General features: G+C 37.4%; 2 protein-coding genes and 1 long non-coding RNA gene across 3 annotated transcripts in view; 2 read left to right on the top strand and 1 right to left on the bottom strand.

Moving 5' to 3' along the window:
- Positions 1–7,709, bottom strand: part of znrf1 (zinc and ring finger 1) — a 65,397-nt gene extending 57,688 nt beyond the window's left edge. The window contains 1 exon segment of the mRNA NM_200870.1: positions 6,809–7,709. Within this exon segment, the coding sequence (NP_957164.1) occupies positions 6,809–7,196 (388 nt within the window). The 5' untranslated portion in view covers positions 7,197–7,709.
- Positions 7,710–10,122: 2,413 nt separating this feature from the next.
- On the top strand, positions 10,123–13,811 carry gins3 (GINS complex subunit 3). The gene is given in 3 exon segments (NM_001002874.1): positions 10,123–10,374; positions 12,528–12,761; positions 13,407–13,811. Coding segments are annotated over 3 exon segments (636 nt in total). The 5' UTR covers positions 10,123–10,203; the 3' UTR covers positions 13,638–13,811.
- Positions 13,812–18,369: 4,558 nt separating this feature from the next.
- Positions 18,370–20,237, top strand: part of LOC141380926 (uncharacterized) — a 3,708-nt gene continuing 1,840 nt past the window's right edge. Inside the window, exons 1-2 of the long non-coding RNA XR_015526335.1 lie at positions 18,370–20,059; positions 20,147–20,210. This is a non-coding gene — a long non-coding RNA (uncharacterized LOC141380926). The remainder of the gene's footprint in view (positions 20,060–20,146; positions 20,211–20,237) is intronic.

The raw sequence follows: 20,237 nt of genomic DNA, 5'->3' as shown, positions 1-20,237 counted from the left end.
CCAACATCCCAACAACCACCCAGAGCATGTTAGTAACCATTAGGAACATCCACCTTAGCAGCACCCTAACCACCAACCAGAACACTCTAGCAACCAGAGCATATGTAATGTGGCATACAGTATTGTTGCAGTTCAGAACATCCTAGCGACAACATAACAACCACTTAGCAACATTTCAGAGCATCCTTGCTACATTTAAGCAATTTCTTACTTAAAACACACTAGCAACCATGAACATTTTAGCAACACTCTAACTACCACGCTGAAACACACTTACAGTTATTCATAACATCATAGCAACACTTAAGCAACCACTTACTAGCAACCACCCAGACCTCAATAGCAACAAAATCTTTTGGAGTTATGAAGTTATGAGTTTGCAACCACCACATAACACTACCTAGCAACCCTTGTAAGCATCCTAGCAACATTTTAGCAAACTCTTAAGCAACCATTAAGAACATTTAGCAACACCCTAACTACCATGCTGAAACACACTTGCAGTAATTCAGAACATCTTAGCAACCACCTAACCACCCTAACAGCAACCACCCTAAACACTCTAGCAACCATTCAGAGCATTCAAGCTACATTTTAGCAACCCCACAGTACACACTTACAACCATTCAGAACATCCTAGAAACCACTTATCAAACACCCTAACTACCACCCTGAAACACATTTGCAATCATTCAGAACATCCAAGCAATACTGTAGCAACCACTTTCTGAAAACACTCTAGCAACCTGCCAGAACACAGTAGCTACTGTTCAGAACATCCTAGTGACAACATAACAACCACCTAAAACACCACAGAGCAACAATTCAGAGCATCCTTGCAACATTTTTTTAGCTATTTTTTACTTAAACACACTAGCAACCATTAACATTTTAGCAACACCCTAACTACCTTGCTAAAACACACTTTTATTTAGAATTATTCGCAATTATTCAGAACATCCTAGAAACACTCAAGCAACCACTTACTAGCAACCACCCAGACCTCAATAGCAACAAAATCATTTGGAGTTATGAACATTCTAACAACATCCCAACAACCACCCAGAGCACGTTAGCAACCGTTAGAAACATCCAACCAGAACACTCTAGCAACCAGAGCATAAATTGCTCCATTTTAGCAACCACCACATAACACCACCTAGCAACCATTCTAAGCATACAAGCAACTTTTTAGCAAACTTTTATTTACATCACACTAACAACCAATAAGAACATTTAGCAACACCCTAACTACCATGCTGAAACACACTTGTAGTTAATCATAACATCCAAGCAACCACCTAACCATGCTAGCAACAACCACCCAGAACACTCTAGCAACCATTCAGAGCATTCAAGCTACATTTTAGCAACCTCACAGAATGCACTCACAACCATTCAGAACATTATGCCAGAACTAAGTAGTAACAGTTCAGAACATCCTAGTGACAACGTAACAACCATCTTGAACACCACCTAGCAACAATTCAGAGCATCCTAATAACATTTTAGCAAACTCTTACTAAAAAAGCACTAGCAACCAATTGCAACATTTTATAACACCCTAACTACCATGCTAAAACACACATGCAGTCCTTCAGAACATCCTAGCAACACTCAAGCAACCACATAGCAACCACCCAAGAACATAATAGCAACAGTTTAGAATATCTTTGCAATAATCAAGCAGCCACTTAGTGTACTAGCAAACACCTAGATCACCACCTAGCAACAATTCAGAGCATCCTAGCAACATTCTAGCTAACTCTTACAGAAAACACACTGACATCCATTAAGAATATTTTATTTATAAGGATATTCATCCATTAGGAACACCCTAACTACCAACCTAAAACCCACTTGGACTTAGTTGGAACATCCTGGTAACACCGAAGCCACAACTTACACACTAGCAACCATTAAGAACATTTGAGTAACACCTTAACTACCACTCTAAAACCCACTTCCATCTATTCAGAACATCCTAGCAACACTAAAGGAACCACTTACTAGCAACCCCCCAGAACTCAATAGCAACAGTTCAGAACATCCTAGCAAGCCACCACATGCTAACCATTAAGGATAGCATATCAACAGCATATAATAATAAAAATAATAGTGTCTACTACAATGTGGCAGTGAGTTTTGCATAGTCGAGCAACCTTTTCTTTCAGATATCTTGTTTGTTTTCAATTGGCACGATGGGACCATGCTCAATGTTTTCCATTTAAGGTTAGAATAAACAGAACTAGGACGTCACAGTGGCGCAGTGGATAGCACAATTGCCTCAAAGCAAGATGGTTGCTGGTTCGAGCCTAGGCTGGGTCAATTGGCATTTCGTGTGGAGTTTGCATGTTCTCCTCTGGGTGCTCTGGTTTCCCCCACAGTCCAAAGACATGCACTGTAAGTGAATAGAAAAGGCTAAATTGGCCATAGTGTTTGTCTGTGAATGCAAAGTGTGGCGACCCCTGATTAATTAATGGACTAAGCTGAAAAGAAAATGAATAAATAAATTAATGAAACAGAACTCTATTTGTTAATGCATCAATTCACTCATACATTTGAAGTAAAACTTTTGTTTGACATCATACTTTACTGACAAAATGTCAAAGCTGCTGTTGTCATTTAACAATAGACTGGTTTCACTCTGATGTACATCACAATAAGAAAAAAAGGAACTGTTGGTCCTTCAGTTTTGTAAAAGCTTTTACAAAAGAAAGAAACCTGACTCCTTGCGACCAAATATGGTCATTGGTAATGCAGTTACTTTAAATATCATGGAAAAACTTTGACACAGGAGATAAATGAATAATGTAAGCTGACTTGAAGTTATATATAATATGTTGCAAGTAGGCCAGCCACTCGTGTAAACAGAACTTCTGTTTGCCTAGCGAGAATAAACAAAATTCACTTGTAAGACACTGATTGAATCCAGCCTCATTCATGCTTTCTGGAGCCTGAAAGTGCTACAGACAATACAAACTCGACTTTTGATTGTCAAACAACAAAACTGTAGAACGAAAACTCGCCAGTGAAAGCTGAACAGAATTGCAAAAATAAAGGGATTATTAAACAGGATTCGTGAACACTCCTTCAATCTGCTGATGATCAGTCAAACAAATAATCCCAACCCAAACTCTCACCATTGGTTGAGCTAATGCGTGTGCTTGGGATGTACAAACAATTGAATTCCTAGAACAGTGGCATAGCTCACTGTTTAACTGCTCATTTCTGAATATTCTAACTAGCTAATCACAACTGTTTACTGAATGGTGACACATATTGTATATCAATTTAACCATGTTGGATAGAACAATATGTTAGTGGTATAGTGATAAATTATGCTAATTAAATTTGAGATCAAATTAATTTTAGGTTTTTGTAAATAATGAGCAAAGCAAGGACTGCCTCCCTATGAATTACATTATTTTGTGTTATTAGGTAACACAACTTTACATAACCAAAATATTATTTTGAGGTAGTACAGCATTAAACGCACATGCACATTCTTTACTAAAATTAAATATTTAAGGTAAATCGTAATAAAGGTACGAGAGCTGTAACTGGAGCTGAACCTGAAGGGTCCAAATCAGTACTTCAAAAGCACATTTAGTACATACCCAGCAGGCACACAATGTTGTAGGACGTTAATATTAGGTTAGATTTAGGTTGTGACGTCAGATGACCAAAATTCAATGTCTAGCTAATGTCTAAAGACAGCGTTATTTTGATGTCTGTTAATGACGTTAGATAACGCTGATATTTGGTTGATTTTAGGTTGTGTTGAAAAGTGACAAAAATCCAACGTCGAGCCAACATCATAAACATCAATACGTCTTATTGACATCAAATACTGACATTTATTCGTCAGGTATGGCAACCAAAATCCAACGCCTAATAAGACGTCATGATGTTAACATCCACAAAACGTCCAGCTGTAACATCAGACGTTAATATTTGGTTGATTTTAGGTTGGATGTTGAACACTGACATTGGCCTGACATTGAGTTCTGACGTTAACCTGATTTTTATTTCCAAATAAAATGCGACGTTCCCACGATGTTGGGGTACAATGTCAGTCTAATGTGATGTTGAAATCCTGTGCCTGCCGGGTAAGAATATTAAAAAAAGTGTACTTTTGCATGTTTTAGGTTAATTTTTACTTGTAAGGTACTGAAATTGACGGAAATCATCACAAATGTGTACCTTTAATAAAGTACTGCCCCAGTGACAGCTGTCGTATCTTTTCTGAGAGTGTAAAAACTAAAAGAAATAGAATGACATTTATTAATTCAATAGCAGACTTAGTCAGTCTTACATGTTAGCTTGCTTATTTTTCTCAAGTGCACAATCTTTTTTAAGTCCATGTGTCATGCCAACAAGTTTCTAACCACAAGTCAAGAGCTGTTGTTTCAACCACATGAGTTTGCAATGTTGTTTACAAATGTTCATTAGAATGTATTCAGGAAATGGCAGATCATCAAACTACACACCTGATCGATATGTTTTAACATATTTTAAAACAGATCAGTGTTTACACTTTTCAAGGAATCACCCAATTAATGGTTTGTTGTCATTTTGACATAAATAGAAGAGAGAAAATGACACTTTACATATTTAGGGTAATATAATGTAAATAAATACATTAATTTATTCTATAGGACATTAAAAAAACATATATATTCATGTTATAAAAAACAATTATGTGATGAAATTGTCTCACTGCATTTGTGCTCTACATAAGAAAGTTATACAAATTCAAAACAACATGAGGCTGACCGAAAGACTGAAAAAGTTTTCCTTTTGAATGGACCAGATCCTATTAAAAGTGGAAAATAAATTGTAGAGTAAGTGTATTCACATTTATGAAGATTTAAATAAATAGACTAGGCTGATATAACTGGGCTATGTTTAAATCAGTGTTTCAGATGAGTCATTTCCATTTCAATAAGTGTCTGATATGAGAATATACCTATTTACACAGTCTTATTTTCAAACTCTGGGGAACATACTGTACTTTTCCTAGAACCATTTCCCCTAATGATCCCCGGTCCCCACCCTTTAGGAAGGCACCTGACCTCTCCTGTGTTCACTGTGACATTCATTAACTCACAGTTGCAACCTGGCAACCTGTGGGCAATCGCTGTTTAGAAGCCAAATCACACGCCATGACATTCAGGGCTGATCGCCTCACCTGTTAACATGAGGTGCGTTGCCTGACAATGAGAAGGAAACCTCATTTGGTGTCTGTGAAATAACCTTTAAGGGAAAATCTGAGTCAAATTGTTTACATCTGCCAGGTTTCCTCTGGAGGCCACATTTGGGGCTTGATTTAACGAGCACCGAGGGACTGAGGCTGGAAGGCATCAAGAGCGCTCCGGCTCAGGCCTTGACAAGCCCGATAGTCTGTTACAATGGTGAATGAATCGTTTTTGTTCACTTGCATGCACTGACTCATATTTCTGTCTCTTCCTTTAGGTACAAGTGACTGCTTTCCTGTCCTCAAGGATAGCATTAACATTTTCTGATTTTAAATGTGGATTGTGAAGGAGTGTTTGGTAGGAACTATTGTACAAATCACTGAATGTGTGGGCTTTTTGAGACAAAACAAAGCTCAGTGGAGCAATGAATAAGAATGAATGGAAGTATACTTTACAAAATATATAGGCCTACTTGGCAAAAGCAGTGAAACAACTAATATGTCCAACTTTATAGTACTCATAAAACAGTATGCAAGATTTACCTGAGTTAGCCTTATATTTCTAAAGTTTGCTACATATCCCATGAGGCCATGGTAGAAGATTTGTCAATGGCAGTGTGAAGCAAGCTGAATTGACACTGTTGTTAGCATGACATGTAGTATAGACCATTTCAACATTGTCATGTCATAGGCCCATGAACATTTTCTGTTTGTTATCAATCTATTTTATAACTGTAACAGCAGGCAACTTTAACTTAATGTTAAAACAGCTATCGTAACATTATTTATAAATATGTGGCTCTCTTTAGATTCTCGGAAGCTATAGAAATTAAAAATGTAAAACAGGAAATATGTAGGGACCATTGTTTTTGTTTACAACATATAATTAACTGCCACTAACTTACAAACCAATGAAATGTAATTATATGATATCATTTGTGTGGTTGTTCAGTTTTTCAAACAAGTTCACAATAATGTGTCAAAGGTGCAACTGTCTATTAATGATGGAGATATAACAATACAAATGTAAGTATTCTACTGTAGGCTACCTCATAAGTAGGTTGTTGTTGTTTTTTTTTCATTCTAAAGCTTGATAAAATGAATCTCTAGCAATCGTCAACACTATGAATTAATAACTAATTGCTTCATTAAATTATTCATAAACTTTTTAGCACAAAAATAAACTCAACAATCACCACTTTCTTACAGAAGTCACTAAACAAACCAGTGAATCAATATTTTGGCTAAAGTGATTAAAAAGATTCAAATCACTGAAAAAAATCACAATCTATTTTACTAAAACCCACTCTGAGAGACATGTTGTGGTTCGAGCTAAGCCGATGATAACCATTGAGTCCCCCTCCCTCTGTAATCACAGGCTAATTGTCCCAGTAAGATTTGGCAACATGACTTATTATCGTAAATTCGCGCCAGTCGAGTCCAGCCGTTGGTCAGACAGGTCTCGTGCGCATTCCCCCTCCCGCCGGCGCGAAACTGGAGCAGCAGCAGCAGAGTGCCCTCGAGTCATATTCCGTACTACATGTGGTGGCATCGACGTGGCTTTGTGCCACTGCGCCCTGTTTATGCGGAGTTTGAGTTCTCACTTACCGCTGTGGGCGCTAAACCACCGGGGCGCGATGTGCAGGGGCAAAGTGTCTGCCAACGACGCCCGGGATCCCAGGTAAAGCATACCGTCCGTGTGGTGCCCGCCGCCCGTTTCTTGGTATCCATTGCCGTTATGAGCGGGATCCGAGCCAGACCCCCCTCCGGCTCTGTCCGAGTCTGTTCCTCTAGGGGTGTAAAACCCGAAGGGCACCGTGGCGCTGTGGTCTATGCCCATCCCCGCCACGGAGCTCACCGAGCGGCTGCGCAGTCCCATCGTGCCACCTGGCCGGTAGTGCCCGAAGTGGGCCGAGGGTGGCACCGCGCTGTCATCTGTCGAGACACCGGGAAAAGCACCCCGGGGCCGCCCCGCCGTACTCTGCTTGCCCCCCATCCAAAAGTATCCGCTAAAAATGGGTGGGGGTGTCGCGGAAAGGGTGTCACGGATCGCCCTGCGGCGCTTCTCGAGCCTCCTTCAAACAAGCGACCAAAACAAGCGCTAAAATCCGCGGTTGTCAAGTCTGACTAAAACAGCTGTGTCTCGCAGACGCAACAGCCCATTTTCCTGGTCGAATCATGGACCTAAGGTCTCAATAATCACCTTAACTCGCGCGGAAACAAGGAGGTGATAATAAAGCCGAGCAAAAACGCAACACGTTCTCCGCTTACAAGCAACTGACAGGACAGCCTGCCCAAAATCACCACGCGCAACAACACATCCGCAGTACTTTGAATGAGAGAGCTCTCTCTTATTCAACGAGGAATGACTCAAAACACATCAGCCATGATGCCCGGTCCAGTGTTAGGTCCAGGTCCGCTCGTCCTCCGTCCGTCTGCCTGGAGATTCGGGTCAGCGTGTGCCGCTCCCCTGCACGCGCAGATCCGTCCGTGCGCTGCTGTGTTGCTGCTGCTGCTGCTGCTGGAGACAATAGAGGCGGTTACTGCGCATACGCGGATTAACAGTGGCGAGATGTGCTGTAAACGCGAGCGTGGATTTACAATATCTAACCCAAACAATCAATTATTAAGACCTGTCCTTTCTTGTTTCACGCAGACAACGACTCGCCTCCGACAGGCGCTTGGTGATCTGAATACGGTGTTAAAGGAGGACAGAGATGTGACCCAGTAAACGTTGCCATAACGAAGTTAACGCAGAGGCGGCAGACATGATTTAATTTAGGTACTCCTCATGTTTTCATTTGCAGCCATTCAGTCGGAGGCCTGAGAAATGCTCGAGTGGCTATCCAGAGGCAAATGATAGACTTTCATCTCCATAATGGGGCCAAAAATGAGAGTGGAGCCTATTAGGTCAACAAGCCATGAAATCTCAGACATGGACAGAAAACCACAGTTTAGTTTAAATGGCTCAACATAAACATCTCAATGTAATGTTGGAAATAAATAAACCTTATTCGCAGATATAACCAAACATATGGCATTAAAAGAGAAAGAAATAAGTCAAAGGATGGCACAGCATGCAAAAACTGATGTGCATCCTTTTCTGACAGTTTGCAACCCCAGATATAGCCTACAAACAAAAATCTAATTATAAAATAGGCCTGATTATAATAAATAAAATTCACAAATAACCACTAAAACAGCAATATAGCCTTATCTCTGCTCTTGTTCTGCTCATTGCTCACAGTAAATAAATACTTATTAATATATCTGCATTCATAAATGATGTACTCTGGTAAAATAGTTGGGTTAAAAATAACCCAACATATAACCCAACTATAGGTTATTGTAGCACCTTCTCAACTATGGGTTATTTTTTAAATATGTGTATCATATTCTCCAAAAAAAAAAAAAAGGAAAGATGAACATGGGTGGTAGAGAAAGCGTTTTATCCATTTAATATATTGCGTTTGCATCATCAATAATTAGGAGTGCTGGTGAAATGGATATAAAAACACGACACAGAGGTAATTTGATAAAAAAAATTATTGTGTTAGAGCTTAAATAAACCTTTTAATGCAAAAACTACATTACACACACATATTAATATGCTGTTCTTTCTCAGTTAAATCAGTTGACTGTTGAAATTCAAAACTTTAACCCAACTGGTTGAGTTAATAAATAAATAACCAAAAAAAGATTAAAAATAACCCAACAAAGCACCAAATATTTAATCCAACTGGTTGAGTTATTAATAAATAACCCAATAAAGGTTCAAAATAACCCAACAAAGCACCAAATATGTTTAACTCTGGGTTAAATAAATAACTCTACATTTTTAGAGTGCATGGACCACATCCCTAATATGTATTGCATTAAACACACTTAGATAGTTAAAAGCATGATCTTTTAACCGGGTCCATAATACCCACAGACACTAATGTAAATGATTACACTTAGTTCCCCCGAGGCTTTTTAAAGTTATCATAAAATGTATGATTAGAATCCGTCTAGGACATTTAGAAACATTTTAGTCAAAGTAGTCTTAATAGGACTGTTTTCGGAATAGAAATATAATTTATGGACAGGCATGTGTCTTCTGCAGATTTAACTTTTACCATTAGAACTGATATCTTCTGTCTGTGAAATGAGACAGTGTCTGGGTTTGTCTCTTCAAAATGTTATATTTCATATAGTTATGCTGTTACTCTTATTAGAATTTGATATGGCCTGTAGCCTATATAAAAATGAAGCAAGTAACACAAAAGTGTGTGGCAGTTCAGACAGTGATAATTTATTAAATGAGTCCTTTAAAGAATTAAGCGTGTTGTTTACAGTGTTAACAATTTGTTAATTACAGCTTACTAATAAAATGTTGTGTATTATTATTTTAACATGAGATCAGTCCTGTTATAATATCCAGTTCTAAAAGCAGACAGGATAATCACTGCGTTTACAGACGATCTCGTGGGCAAAATTAGGAAATGGCGACATCTAATGGATAAATGAGTAAATACACATGACGGGTTTATTTATATGTATAATTGCATTTTATCTACATATCACGGAGTTAAAAAACATCTATTTAAACTTTACTATTACATTTTAATTATACTTTATATCGTTTTATTTTCTTGTAAAAAGACAGATCAATTAAAGCGACTTTAACAAGTGTTGTTAATAAATAAATTATTTAAATATTATAAATAAACACAAAGTACTTTCTTTTGTCTTTAAAATGACATAGTCATTTATCTTTAGCTTGTTTTTAAAGTAAAATTGTGCTTCATGTCAATGAGTATTTGAGAGGTTTTGCATCTTCATCGCTCTGCTATCGACTGATCGCACCTGTTCGATGTTCCCTGTGCTCGATGCTCCATTAGTTTCCGCTTGAAGTTGCGCGCCAAAGCTGCTCTGACTGTGTTGTTGTTTTGACAAGTTTGACTGTATTTCCACCGTTGGTTTGCGTTTGTTTGATTAACTGTCGCTTGCTTGCAACGTAAATGGACGCTCAATCCTACATGCCCGTTCCTCCGGGTGTCGGAATGGAGGAGAATTTCTTTTCTCTGGATGATATTTTACTTTCCCACGAGCGACTGCCATGTAGGACGGAGAGCGCCTTCCCGAGACTCGGGTTTCTAGAGAAATCCAGCGACTCCCGAGACATACCTGAGGTAACGTTATACTAATGCATTTACATCACTGATGCTAGTTTTAAACGGTTATAAAGTACTTTATTTTAATTATGACGAGCACTCTATGTACTAAAGTTGTATTAAAACTGTCTTGAACTAAAACTGCTGGGCCTATTTGTTTTTGTTGAGCTTGTCCTATATCTTCATGCATAAAAACATTTTTAAAGCTTTTATGATTCAATAAAATGTTTATTTCTGTTATACGTAGGTTTGCAATCAATGTTAATACAGTTCCTATAGTGTAAAATTAAATACAAGCTATGTAATTAGCCTTCCCTGCTGAAAAACAAAACAAAACAAAAAACAGCTTGATCAGCCAAACCAGGCTGAGAACCAAGCCAAAACCAACTATGTCCAGCTTAAAGCAGGCTGGTCATTTTCCAGCCTGACCAGCTTAGACCAGGCTGGAAACTTGCCATGGAAGGGCCAAACCCCCTCTAAAACTAGCCAACCAGCTTAGGCTGGTTTAAGCTGTGTTTTTTTCAGATAGAGGTAAAGTTGGTTTTATATTCGCACATTCGTTCATTTACAAATTTCTATATTGTTTACCATGTTATTTTGAACATTCAATTGGAATTAGCATGCAACTGGCTTGAAAACAACATTAACACTGTTTATTTGACTGTGAGCAATGTTGTACTTTGATAGTCATTGGCTGCTAAACTAATATGATTTCGCAATTTAGAATTTGAAAATAATACTTGTATGAAATTATATTATTAAGGAGAAAGTCAGAATGTCAAATATAACTCCAACTTAACCTCTGTTTCTTTTCAACAGGGTTAAAAAATGTCTGTCGTCAAGTTTTTTCTTAATTTCAATGAGGGAAAAACTGAGCTGGTCTGGTTTGGGGATCCTGCCCCTCTGGCATTATTAGGTTTTGGTGAGCTATCAACTTATCAAAAACCTGTTGATAGAAACCTAATGTTAGGGTTTCAGTTGGATAGTGATCTGACATTTAACAGACAAGTAAATTCATTTATGACTTGTGGCAAAAGTGAAGTAATTTCTCTGTTTTAATGACCTTGAAAAGGGGATTCATGCTTTTATTTTGGAAAGACTTGACTATTGCAACTTTTTGTATGTAATGATTAGTCAAAATGCCCTGAATAGATTGCAATTAATACAAAATGCGGCTGCAAGACTTGTGACAGGGACTCAGAAGCATGAGAACTTATACCCAGTTCTTTTCTCTGGGCTGGCTGCCTGTTAGGTCACAGATTGATTTTAACTGATTAATTTTTGTTTTTAAATCCTTAAATGATCTGCCACCACCTTACTTATTAGATCTCCTACATGATTAAAATCCTGGTAGGTCACTAAGGTCTTTTGATCAGTTTATTCTTTTGGTACCAAGGTCCTGGTGTAAGCGAAGTGGGGTTTGGGCTTTTGCTGTTATCGCCCCAAAACTCTGAAATAAGCTTCCCCACCCACATTCGATGCACTCCAACTTTATCTGTTTTTAAAAAGATTCTGAAACTGCATTTCTGTTCTTTAGATTTTGAGCCTTTTTAACGTTGAGGGGTTTGCCTTATGTTTTAATTGTTTGTGATGTAGGACTTATTTTTATTAGTACTGATTGTGTTCAGAACTTTGGGCAACATTGTGTTGTAGAAAAGTGTGCTATATAAATAAACAAACTAAACTTAATAGTGTTAATCAGAATAATATCATGAGTTATTTTTAATAATGCCATTTCCACCTAAAGACATTATTAAAATGACACATTTGACATGTGGAAATGTTGCTGTAGAACAGTTCTAATCTGACATTAAAACATGTCAAATCATAGGCTTATGTTTAGAAAAGGCTTAAGTTTTATATGATGTTTGTTGGACTAAATTAATCTGTACATGAACGCTTTTTGGAGTTTTGCATGTTGGTTTACTTGACTACAGCATTAAAATAAACTATGACAATGTAGTGCACATAAACAAAACCAACAAAATACAGTACCATCATTTTATACATGTAAATGATAAAAATTAATTTGTGAAATCAGTGATGTCATATGTTTTCAATACTTGTTCATATTATAGGCACGTGCAACTATTTTACAACACAAACACCATATTTTGCCACTTGCATAGTAGTGTGATAATTTAATGCTAACATTGCAATTCATTTTTTAGGGCTCAAAAATGGAGATGCCACTTTGGCTGGCCAAGGGTCTGTATGAAAGGAAGAGACGAGTGCTGTCTGTGGAGTTGCCAAAGGTGTATCGTGAAGGCTGGAGAACAGTGTTTGGGGCTGATCCCACTGTTGTAGACTTGTACAAAATGGGGCCTTATTACTATGGTTTAGGTTCCCAGATGCTGCATTTTGAAAGTCCAGAAAATCCAGAGATCGCTAATACCATCCTCCAGGTGAGCCTTGAGTAGTCGTATATAACTATATAATATATGGCGATGAGTTCTGTTTAATCTTATCTTGTTAGTACTGGGTAGTTACAACAAAGCATGAGGGTTAGCGTGTGCCTCTTCACATTTTGAAATTGTTGCTTTTAGTCTGAAGAAGATAATTAAAGGGTACAAGTGATAGACACATTTGCAATAATTATTTATACATTTATTTAGTGATGATAAATATTACAGAAGTGCAATCCAACTAATGTTCTATCTTGGTTTGTCATCCCTCCATGAATGAAGCCTGCTTTGGCCAAAATAGCTAAAAATCTTTGTTTTTCTATTCTATTTTTCAACCAGTAGAGGGAGCAATACATTTAACATATTACAAGTGCTGACCAGTTGCTGGGCAGACTGGTATGTTATGTTGAGTTGAAAGTAGTGTTTAATTAATCAATGCAATTAAAGCACCATGTTCCTTTACTTTAGATGAAGTGAAAGGTCAGTTTTATGCTTTAAACATCTGCTACGTAAACAAACTAGTGACTGATAAATCATGTCGTCTTTATTATTTTAAACCTATTGTTTTTGCATCTTTTAGAAATTGTCGAATAATTGTTTACCGCTCTAATATTATATGTACACTCTCCCTGTCTTTCTTATCAGACCTTCATTGGTCGTTTCCGTCGGACTATGGATTCATCCCAGAATGCTTACAACGAGGACACATCAGCGCTGGTGGAGCGTTTGGATTACTTGGAAAGGAGCTTGTTTAAGGCAGGACAGAGTGGACTGAACAATTTCCAACTGTGGGAAAAAGGTCGGTCCTCCCACCTCACTGCCTCTAGTCTAGTTATCAACTACAGAAAGAGGAAAATGACAGACCTACAGGCCTAAAAAACCAAATGATTGCCAAGACGGACTAAGAAGAGTTTCTTATGAGTGCGTGAGAAAGTGGCCAGTGTGGAGGACTGTGTTATGAGAAAGTTGTGTTAAACCCTCTGATCTTTTACTGTATTATTTGTAAACAATGTTAGTTTCAAATTTGGCCAATAAATTATTTTGATATCAGTACTTGTTTTGACACTTTTTAAAATTATTAACTGCAAATTCATCAGAAATATGCTGTTTAGAAGGCAGTTACCAATTCTTGCATTATTTCAAGAATTGCTAGTTGCCTTTTATTTGATGATGTGCAAACTCAAACCTCCAAGTCTTGAAGAAGAAAACAGAAACCTGCCTAAGCTATTCTCTCTATATTTATTAGAGATTTTGCTTTAACAAGTTTCTGTTTTTTTCTTTAAGGCTTGGAGGTTCGAGTTTGCACATCATGAAATGTCAATAACTAAAATATTGTAATCAATATTTATGTTGTGTAGACTGGAACATAAAAAAGACTAATGCATTTATGCTGTCATTTAAAGGATGCAGGTTCTGATAATCCATGAGCTCTTATATTTAGAATATTGGAGGTGACATTTGCATGCGTCACCAGGTTGTTCATTTGTATGTGTGTGCGCGAGAGCTTTATTTGCGTCAGGCAGCACGACAAATCAAATCATTGGATGTCTCCACATCTCTCTAGACCTATTTCTCCGCTCTCACCTCTAAAAACAAACACAGTGTTAACCTGTCCTTCAGATCTTGCTTCTATTTGAATCTGAAGATAGTTTTCTGTGGTATCTGGCTTCCGATGCCTTAGTCCTCTTCATTTTAATGAGTGTGTTTATGAATACAGAGTCCCAGCTGCTTGTTCATGTGTAAAATGTGGGTCAGCTGATGAGGACGACCTCATCCGTGATTTCGGAATGGAAGTTATTGATATATCCCTCTGGGATGGTCATAGCGACCTTGTTATCTCTGTGCAGCCTCAGCTGAGTAGGTTTGGGTAGGGCAGGAGAATTTATTGACTTTCAAAGGGCTAAACTAAATAAAAGTCACTTATAGCCCGGCTGTTCGCTTGAAGTTTCATCTTTTGGTGACTTGATCACAGTATAAACAGGGCCAGCAATTTATGAAATAACATTACATACTCTCATATAAGTAATAACGTGTTACCAAAAAGATAGCAAGTGCAATTAGTAACTTTTTTTGTGTGTGTGAAACGTGGCTCAGTGACAATAGCTGAGGGCTATAGTGACAGCAAAATTGATGATTCAATTCCACAAGGAGTAATTCCTGCACTGTCACTGTTCTTCCCTTGAAGGCACATTGATATCAAAATTGCACTAGACTTAACACTCTTATAAATGATTTTATCTTAGTGACCATTTTTAACTGATATTGTTGTAAACTTTGTCTTTAAAAAGGAGCCCATAATGCTTTCAATAGCATTTTATGTGAAGTCAAAAGTCAGCGCTGCAAATTCACATAACCACAAACACAACCCTTTTTTTTTTTGCTCATTCAAAGTTACATAGTTCCTTTTAAATGCCTTTATTTAACTTAAAGAATTTAGCTTTTGAACCCCCCCCCCCCCAAAGTGATTTATGTATCATTGTAGACAGTGGTGTAAAGTAACAAATTATGGACACTCAAACTACTGTAATTGATTATTTTTTCTCAGGAATTGTAGTTTACCAAGTAATTTTAAAAATGTGCATTTCTACTTTCTCTTGAGTACATTTTTAGTGCTGTATCGTTATTTTTACTCCACTACTTTCCGTTAACCCGCAGTCACCACTTCATTTTTTCTTGTCTATGGGCATTAGAAAACATCCAACCTAAAATCAACCAAATATCAACATCTAATGATGTTACAGCTTGAGGTTTAGTGGACCTTACCACTATGACGTCTATCAGATGTTGGATTTTGGTTGCCATACCTGAAGAATAAATGTCAATATTTGACTTCAATATGATGTTGGTTTAAAATGTTGGCTCGATTTTGGGGACATTCTAACAAAACTTATCATTAAATATCAACATCCATTCACGTTGTTTTTGGACATCAAAATAACATTGTCCTTAGACTTTGGCTAGACATCATGACCTAAATCTAATCTAAAATTAATGTCTTATGATGTTGTGTGCCTGCTGAGCTATAACTAAATGCTCTACAGAATGTTATGTTTACACACATCCACAAATTAGATGTAAATGCATCAGCTTTTTACAACGTAATACTCACTACTCGCAACTCTTGAATACTTTTAAAAGGTCTACTTTTACTCATACTTTGAGTACAGATATTTTACTCTACTTGCACTACATTTTTAGGCAAGTAATTGTACTTTTACTTAAGTATGATTTTTTTCAGTACACTTTCCACCACTGATTGTAGATCTTTGAGGGTTTTAAAAACCCTAGGTTAGTCTTCCATGGCATCCTGGTGAATGGTGTCAAGTATTTCACTGTGACCCATGCTGGGTTTTCTCGAACACTGCCATGTCTTGTTGCACAGCGAATGACTCTTGACCTGGATTTACAGTGTGGTTTTTCTAGTGAGAGAGAGTGTTGTGCTGTTCTGCTTGAGAGTTATGAACATGGACCTGACCCAACTACTGCTGCATGAACCTTTTTTTTGTAAAGAATTGATGGCTAACGTGTCTAAAGCACAAGTGCAACTTTTTTTTAGTTTTCTACTTTTACTTTACATGCACGCAGAATGTATCTTCATTGTAGAAATGGATGTTCTCGACTAGACTGTTGTGCTAGCTAGAACATTTTATTTTTCCTTTAGATTGTGTTTCATTTGAATTACAAACAAAAATATCCTGATTTGCACCCCAAACTTAAAACACAAAAACCTCTCACTGAAAGATCTAAAGCACACGCACACTAAAAAAAAACATCCACAATCCCTCCCTCTCTCGATAGAACTCTAATTCGTTGCAGAATTATTCATGTTTTTAACTGTATGAGAACGCTGCAAAAAAGCGAGATCCCATCTGTCTTCTCACTGTGTTGCATCTCTTTTAACTGAGTTGGAGGAAAAAGTATCCACCAGTGTTCCCATGTCAGTCTTTGAGCCTCTTTTGGCTTCTTTCCTTAGTGGTTCCAGTGAGCCGATTTTCAGACCTTCTTGTTTGAAAAGAACAGACATGTCTCGGAGGCACAAGAGGCAAAAAGAGTGAGAGATGGAGAGAGAAACAGAGGTGTCAGGATTAGCCGTATCTAAGCTAACGCCCCCGCACTGCTCTTCAGATGTAGCTAATCTCTCCCCGACTGGGTTTGCGTTCTCTCTGAAACACTGACTCAAATAAGCCTGCGCACTAAAGCAGGTGGGAGGTTGAGAACGCTATTTTATCCCACCCTTTTAATTTTTTTGATGTTGGAATTGGTAGACTTGTGAAATACGGAGGAAAGTCTCTATTTTTCGCCATTATGCATTTAGGTTTAATAAATATGAAAATTACTTTGTTTTCCTATGATTAAACCTTTTAAACTCTACTGATGATATTTACAATGAAGCAAAAATTCAGCTCTCCCACAGATCATCATCCGTTTATTTAGAGGCCAACATGAGTGAGTTGTTTACTTTGACCAAAGAATTTTTCATGTTAATTTCTTTTTACTTGTATTATCATTTGTTTTTAACATAATTTTTTGACCAGGCACTGCCTTTCTTTTCTTTTCCGACAAAACATTTCTTGCAGGAATTGTTCAACTGGATATTAAGGTTTTGAAAAAAAATGTTTCCATTCTGTGCGGCTTGCAGTGATTCCATAGCCTATTTACATATGGTCACTTCATGCATTTTCTGATCAGATAATTATTTAATTGTGAAAAGAACAGCCTCTAAAACAGATTCTAGATTTAGATTTAGATTTGATCACTGAATCTACTGCTTCAGGAGGTGCTCTAGGACACATTCCAGATAAAACTGGATAGGTCTAGGTTTTTAAAACAACATATTAAAATTTTATTTCTCATTCATTAACTTTCTTTTTGGCTTAGTCCCTTTATTATTTTGGGGTCACCACAATGGAATGAACTGCCTGCTTATCCAACATGTTTCACGCAGTGGATGCCTTTCCAGCTGCATCTCATCGCTGGTAAACGGCCATACACTCTCATTCACACAAATACACTATGAACAATTTAGCTTACCCAATTCACCTATAGCACTATATCTTTGGACTTCCGGAGGAAACCAGGGCACCCAGAGAAAACCCACACGAACATGGAGAGAACATGCAAACTCCACAAAGAAATACCAACTGGACCTGGCCGAGGCTCAAACCAGCGACCTTCTTGCTGTGAGGCAGCAGCGCTACCCACTGCACCACCACGCCACCCAAATTTTATTCCTCCTAAAATGTATATAATTAAACTTGTGAGAGTGTGATATGCACCAGTGCAACACTCAAAGCATAATGGATGGATGAAAGTACATACCATTTATGTTTGTTTAGATTATTTATTTATAAAAAATTTCATTTTATTTTTGACCACACTGTAAAACCCAAAAAGTTAATGTAACTCAAACCATTTGAGGAAACTGATTGCAACAAACCAAAAACTAATCCTAATGAGTAATGTGAACTTGAACCATTTGAGTAAATGAAGCAAGTTCATCAGAGTAAAACCCAATAAATGAGAACTCAAGCCAACTGAGTACTGTAAAACCTAACAAGTTAAGGCAACTCAAACCGTTTGTAGGAACCGATTGCTACAAACCATTTGAGTTAAAAAAAAAAAAACTAATCTATATGGGTACTGTGAACTCCATTTAAGTTAAAGTAATGAGGTATTTAACTTGTTACCATCAACACTCTCAAAACTCTTTTCAAATGAGTAGAATTAACTTTAATTTTGAGTTAACTACACTCATTTCATTCGATAAAGTTGACTGTTGGGTTTTACAGTGCAGTCATTATTTATTAAATTATAAACTTGTTAAAATTGGTGTTAAATTAATATAAAGTTTACATTAATACAAAAGAAAAACATCATGTATCTGTAGCCTATTTGAATGGAGATGAGGAGAAAAAATGTAAATATCCAGTTTCGTTCATTTGGAAAGGCAGTGTTTTATTTTTGTTTGGGAGAGTACTTAGAGCCTAATGAAAATAATGCCGGAATCCGCTCTGCACTTGTGATGATGTTTGGAACACGAGTAAAGTACAAAGCTACTTGTATTCCACATATAAAAACATTTGTAAGCCGAATAACATGTAACTTATGTTTCTGTAAAAACAAATTTAATTTAAATAAAATAGGTTGTATATAATGCTTTCGGGTGGCGCAGTGGTAAAGTCAATAGTTCGATAATGAAAACATTAACTTAGTTGGCATTTCTGCATGGAGTTTGCATGTTCTCCTCCGTGTACAATTGGGTTTTCTCCTGGTGCTCCGGTTTCCCCCACAAGTCCAAAGACATACAGTATTGGTGAATTGGGTAAGCGAAATTGTCTAGTGTATATGTGTGAATGTTGTGTATGGGTGTTTCCCAGTGATGGGTTGCAGCTGGAAGGGTGTCCGCTGCATAGAACATATGCTGGATAAGTTGGCGGTTCATTCTGATGTGGCGACCCCAGATTAATAAAGGGACTAAGTTAAAAAAGAAAATGAATGAATGATGCTTTTGTCAATGTAATCGAATTCAATTTGCATAAAGCGTGGGATTTGAAGATCAGAATTTTATCTATTTAGCAGAGATATAATTATGTGGTCAAGTAAAAATAGATCCCTTTTCACAAATCAGATAGCTATCCAATATGAGAAAACGCATAAAGTGACCAGGTGTAAACAGGCCCCATCTGTTTTGTTTGCAGTATTATAGCCTTTACACACAACAGATTGACATTTCTTCAATAAATAGGCTGAGTGTTGGAAGTGCAATAAATGGTGTTTTTTATTTGGTGTATTTTAATGTTGCACCACGTCTTTTCTCACCTTGTTTTCCATTCTCTCTTATCAGTGTCAGGCGATGCCAGTTTGATGGACAAGCGTGTTCATGCTGATGAGAAAAAACATCCATAAATATCCAGAGTCGAGTGACCTGTTCTGCTTCGTTCCTGCTATAATGGAGGGATGAGTCATAGCTCAGCTGTCCATCTCTCATGGTTTTTTCTCTTCGTTCGAGTAGCACATCACCACATACAAGAAGCATCGTGTTTCAGACAGTATCCAATTTGTACTTAAGTGTCTGTTGAAATAACTTGTAAACTAGAACTCCTTAGCAACTGCATGGCAACAACCTTCCACTTGCAACAATGCATGGCTTGCCACACAAAGTCTATTTATTTTTTTGAAAGTTGTTCATCATAATGGCTATAAAAAAAAGCGCAAATAACCCGAAGGTTGCTGGTTCAGTCTCTGCAAGGAGCCGACCATGACCTGCAATCATCGTTTTCTTGAGCAAGTCATTTGTCGTAAGTTCAGCTCCCACCTCATTGCTTTTTTTTAAAGTTTGTCGAAAAAAATAAATAAATAAAAACAAGCATTCTTTTCTTTTTCAGGCAAAGTTTGGATCTGTATTTAACCATGTGCTGTGGAAAATGCAGTCTAGTGGAATTCAACAAGGTAGTTATTTCTGGAAGAGCTGATATA

Source organism: Danio rerio, chromosome 25 (genome assembly GCF_052040795.2).
Source record: "Danio rerio strain M-AB ecotype USA chromosome 25, GRCz13ab, whole genome shotgun sequence".
Taxonomy (NCBI): Eukaryota; Metazoa; Chordata; class Actinopteri; order Cypriniformes; family Danionidae; genus Danio; species Danio rerio.
This window is presented reverse-complemented; position numbering and strand designations above follow the sequence as displayed.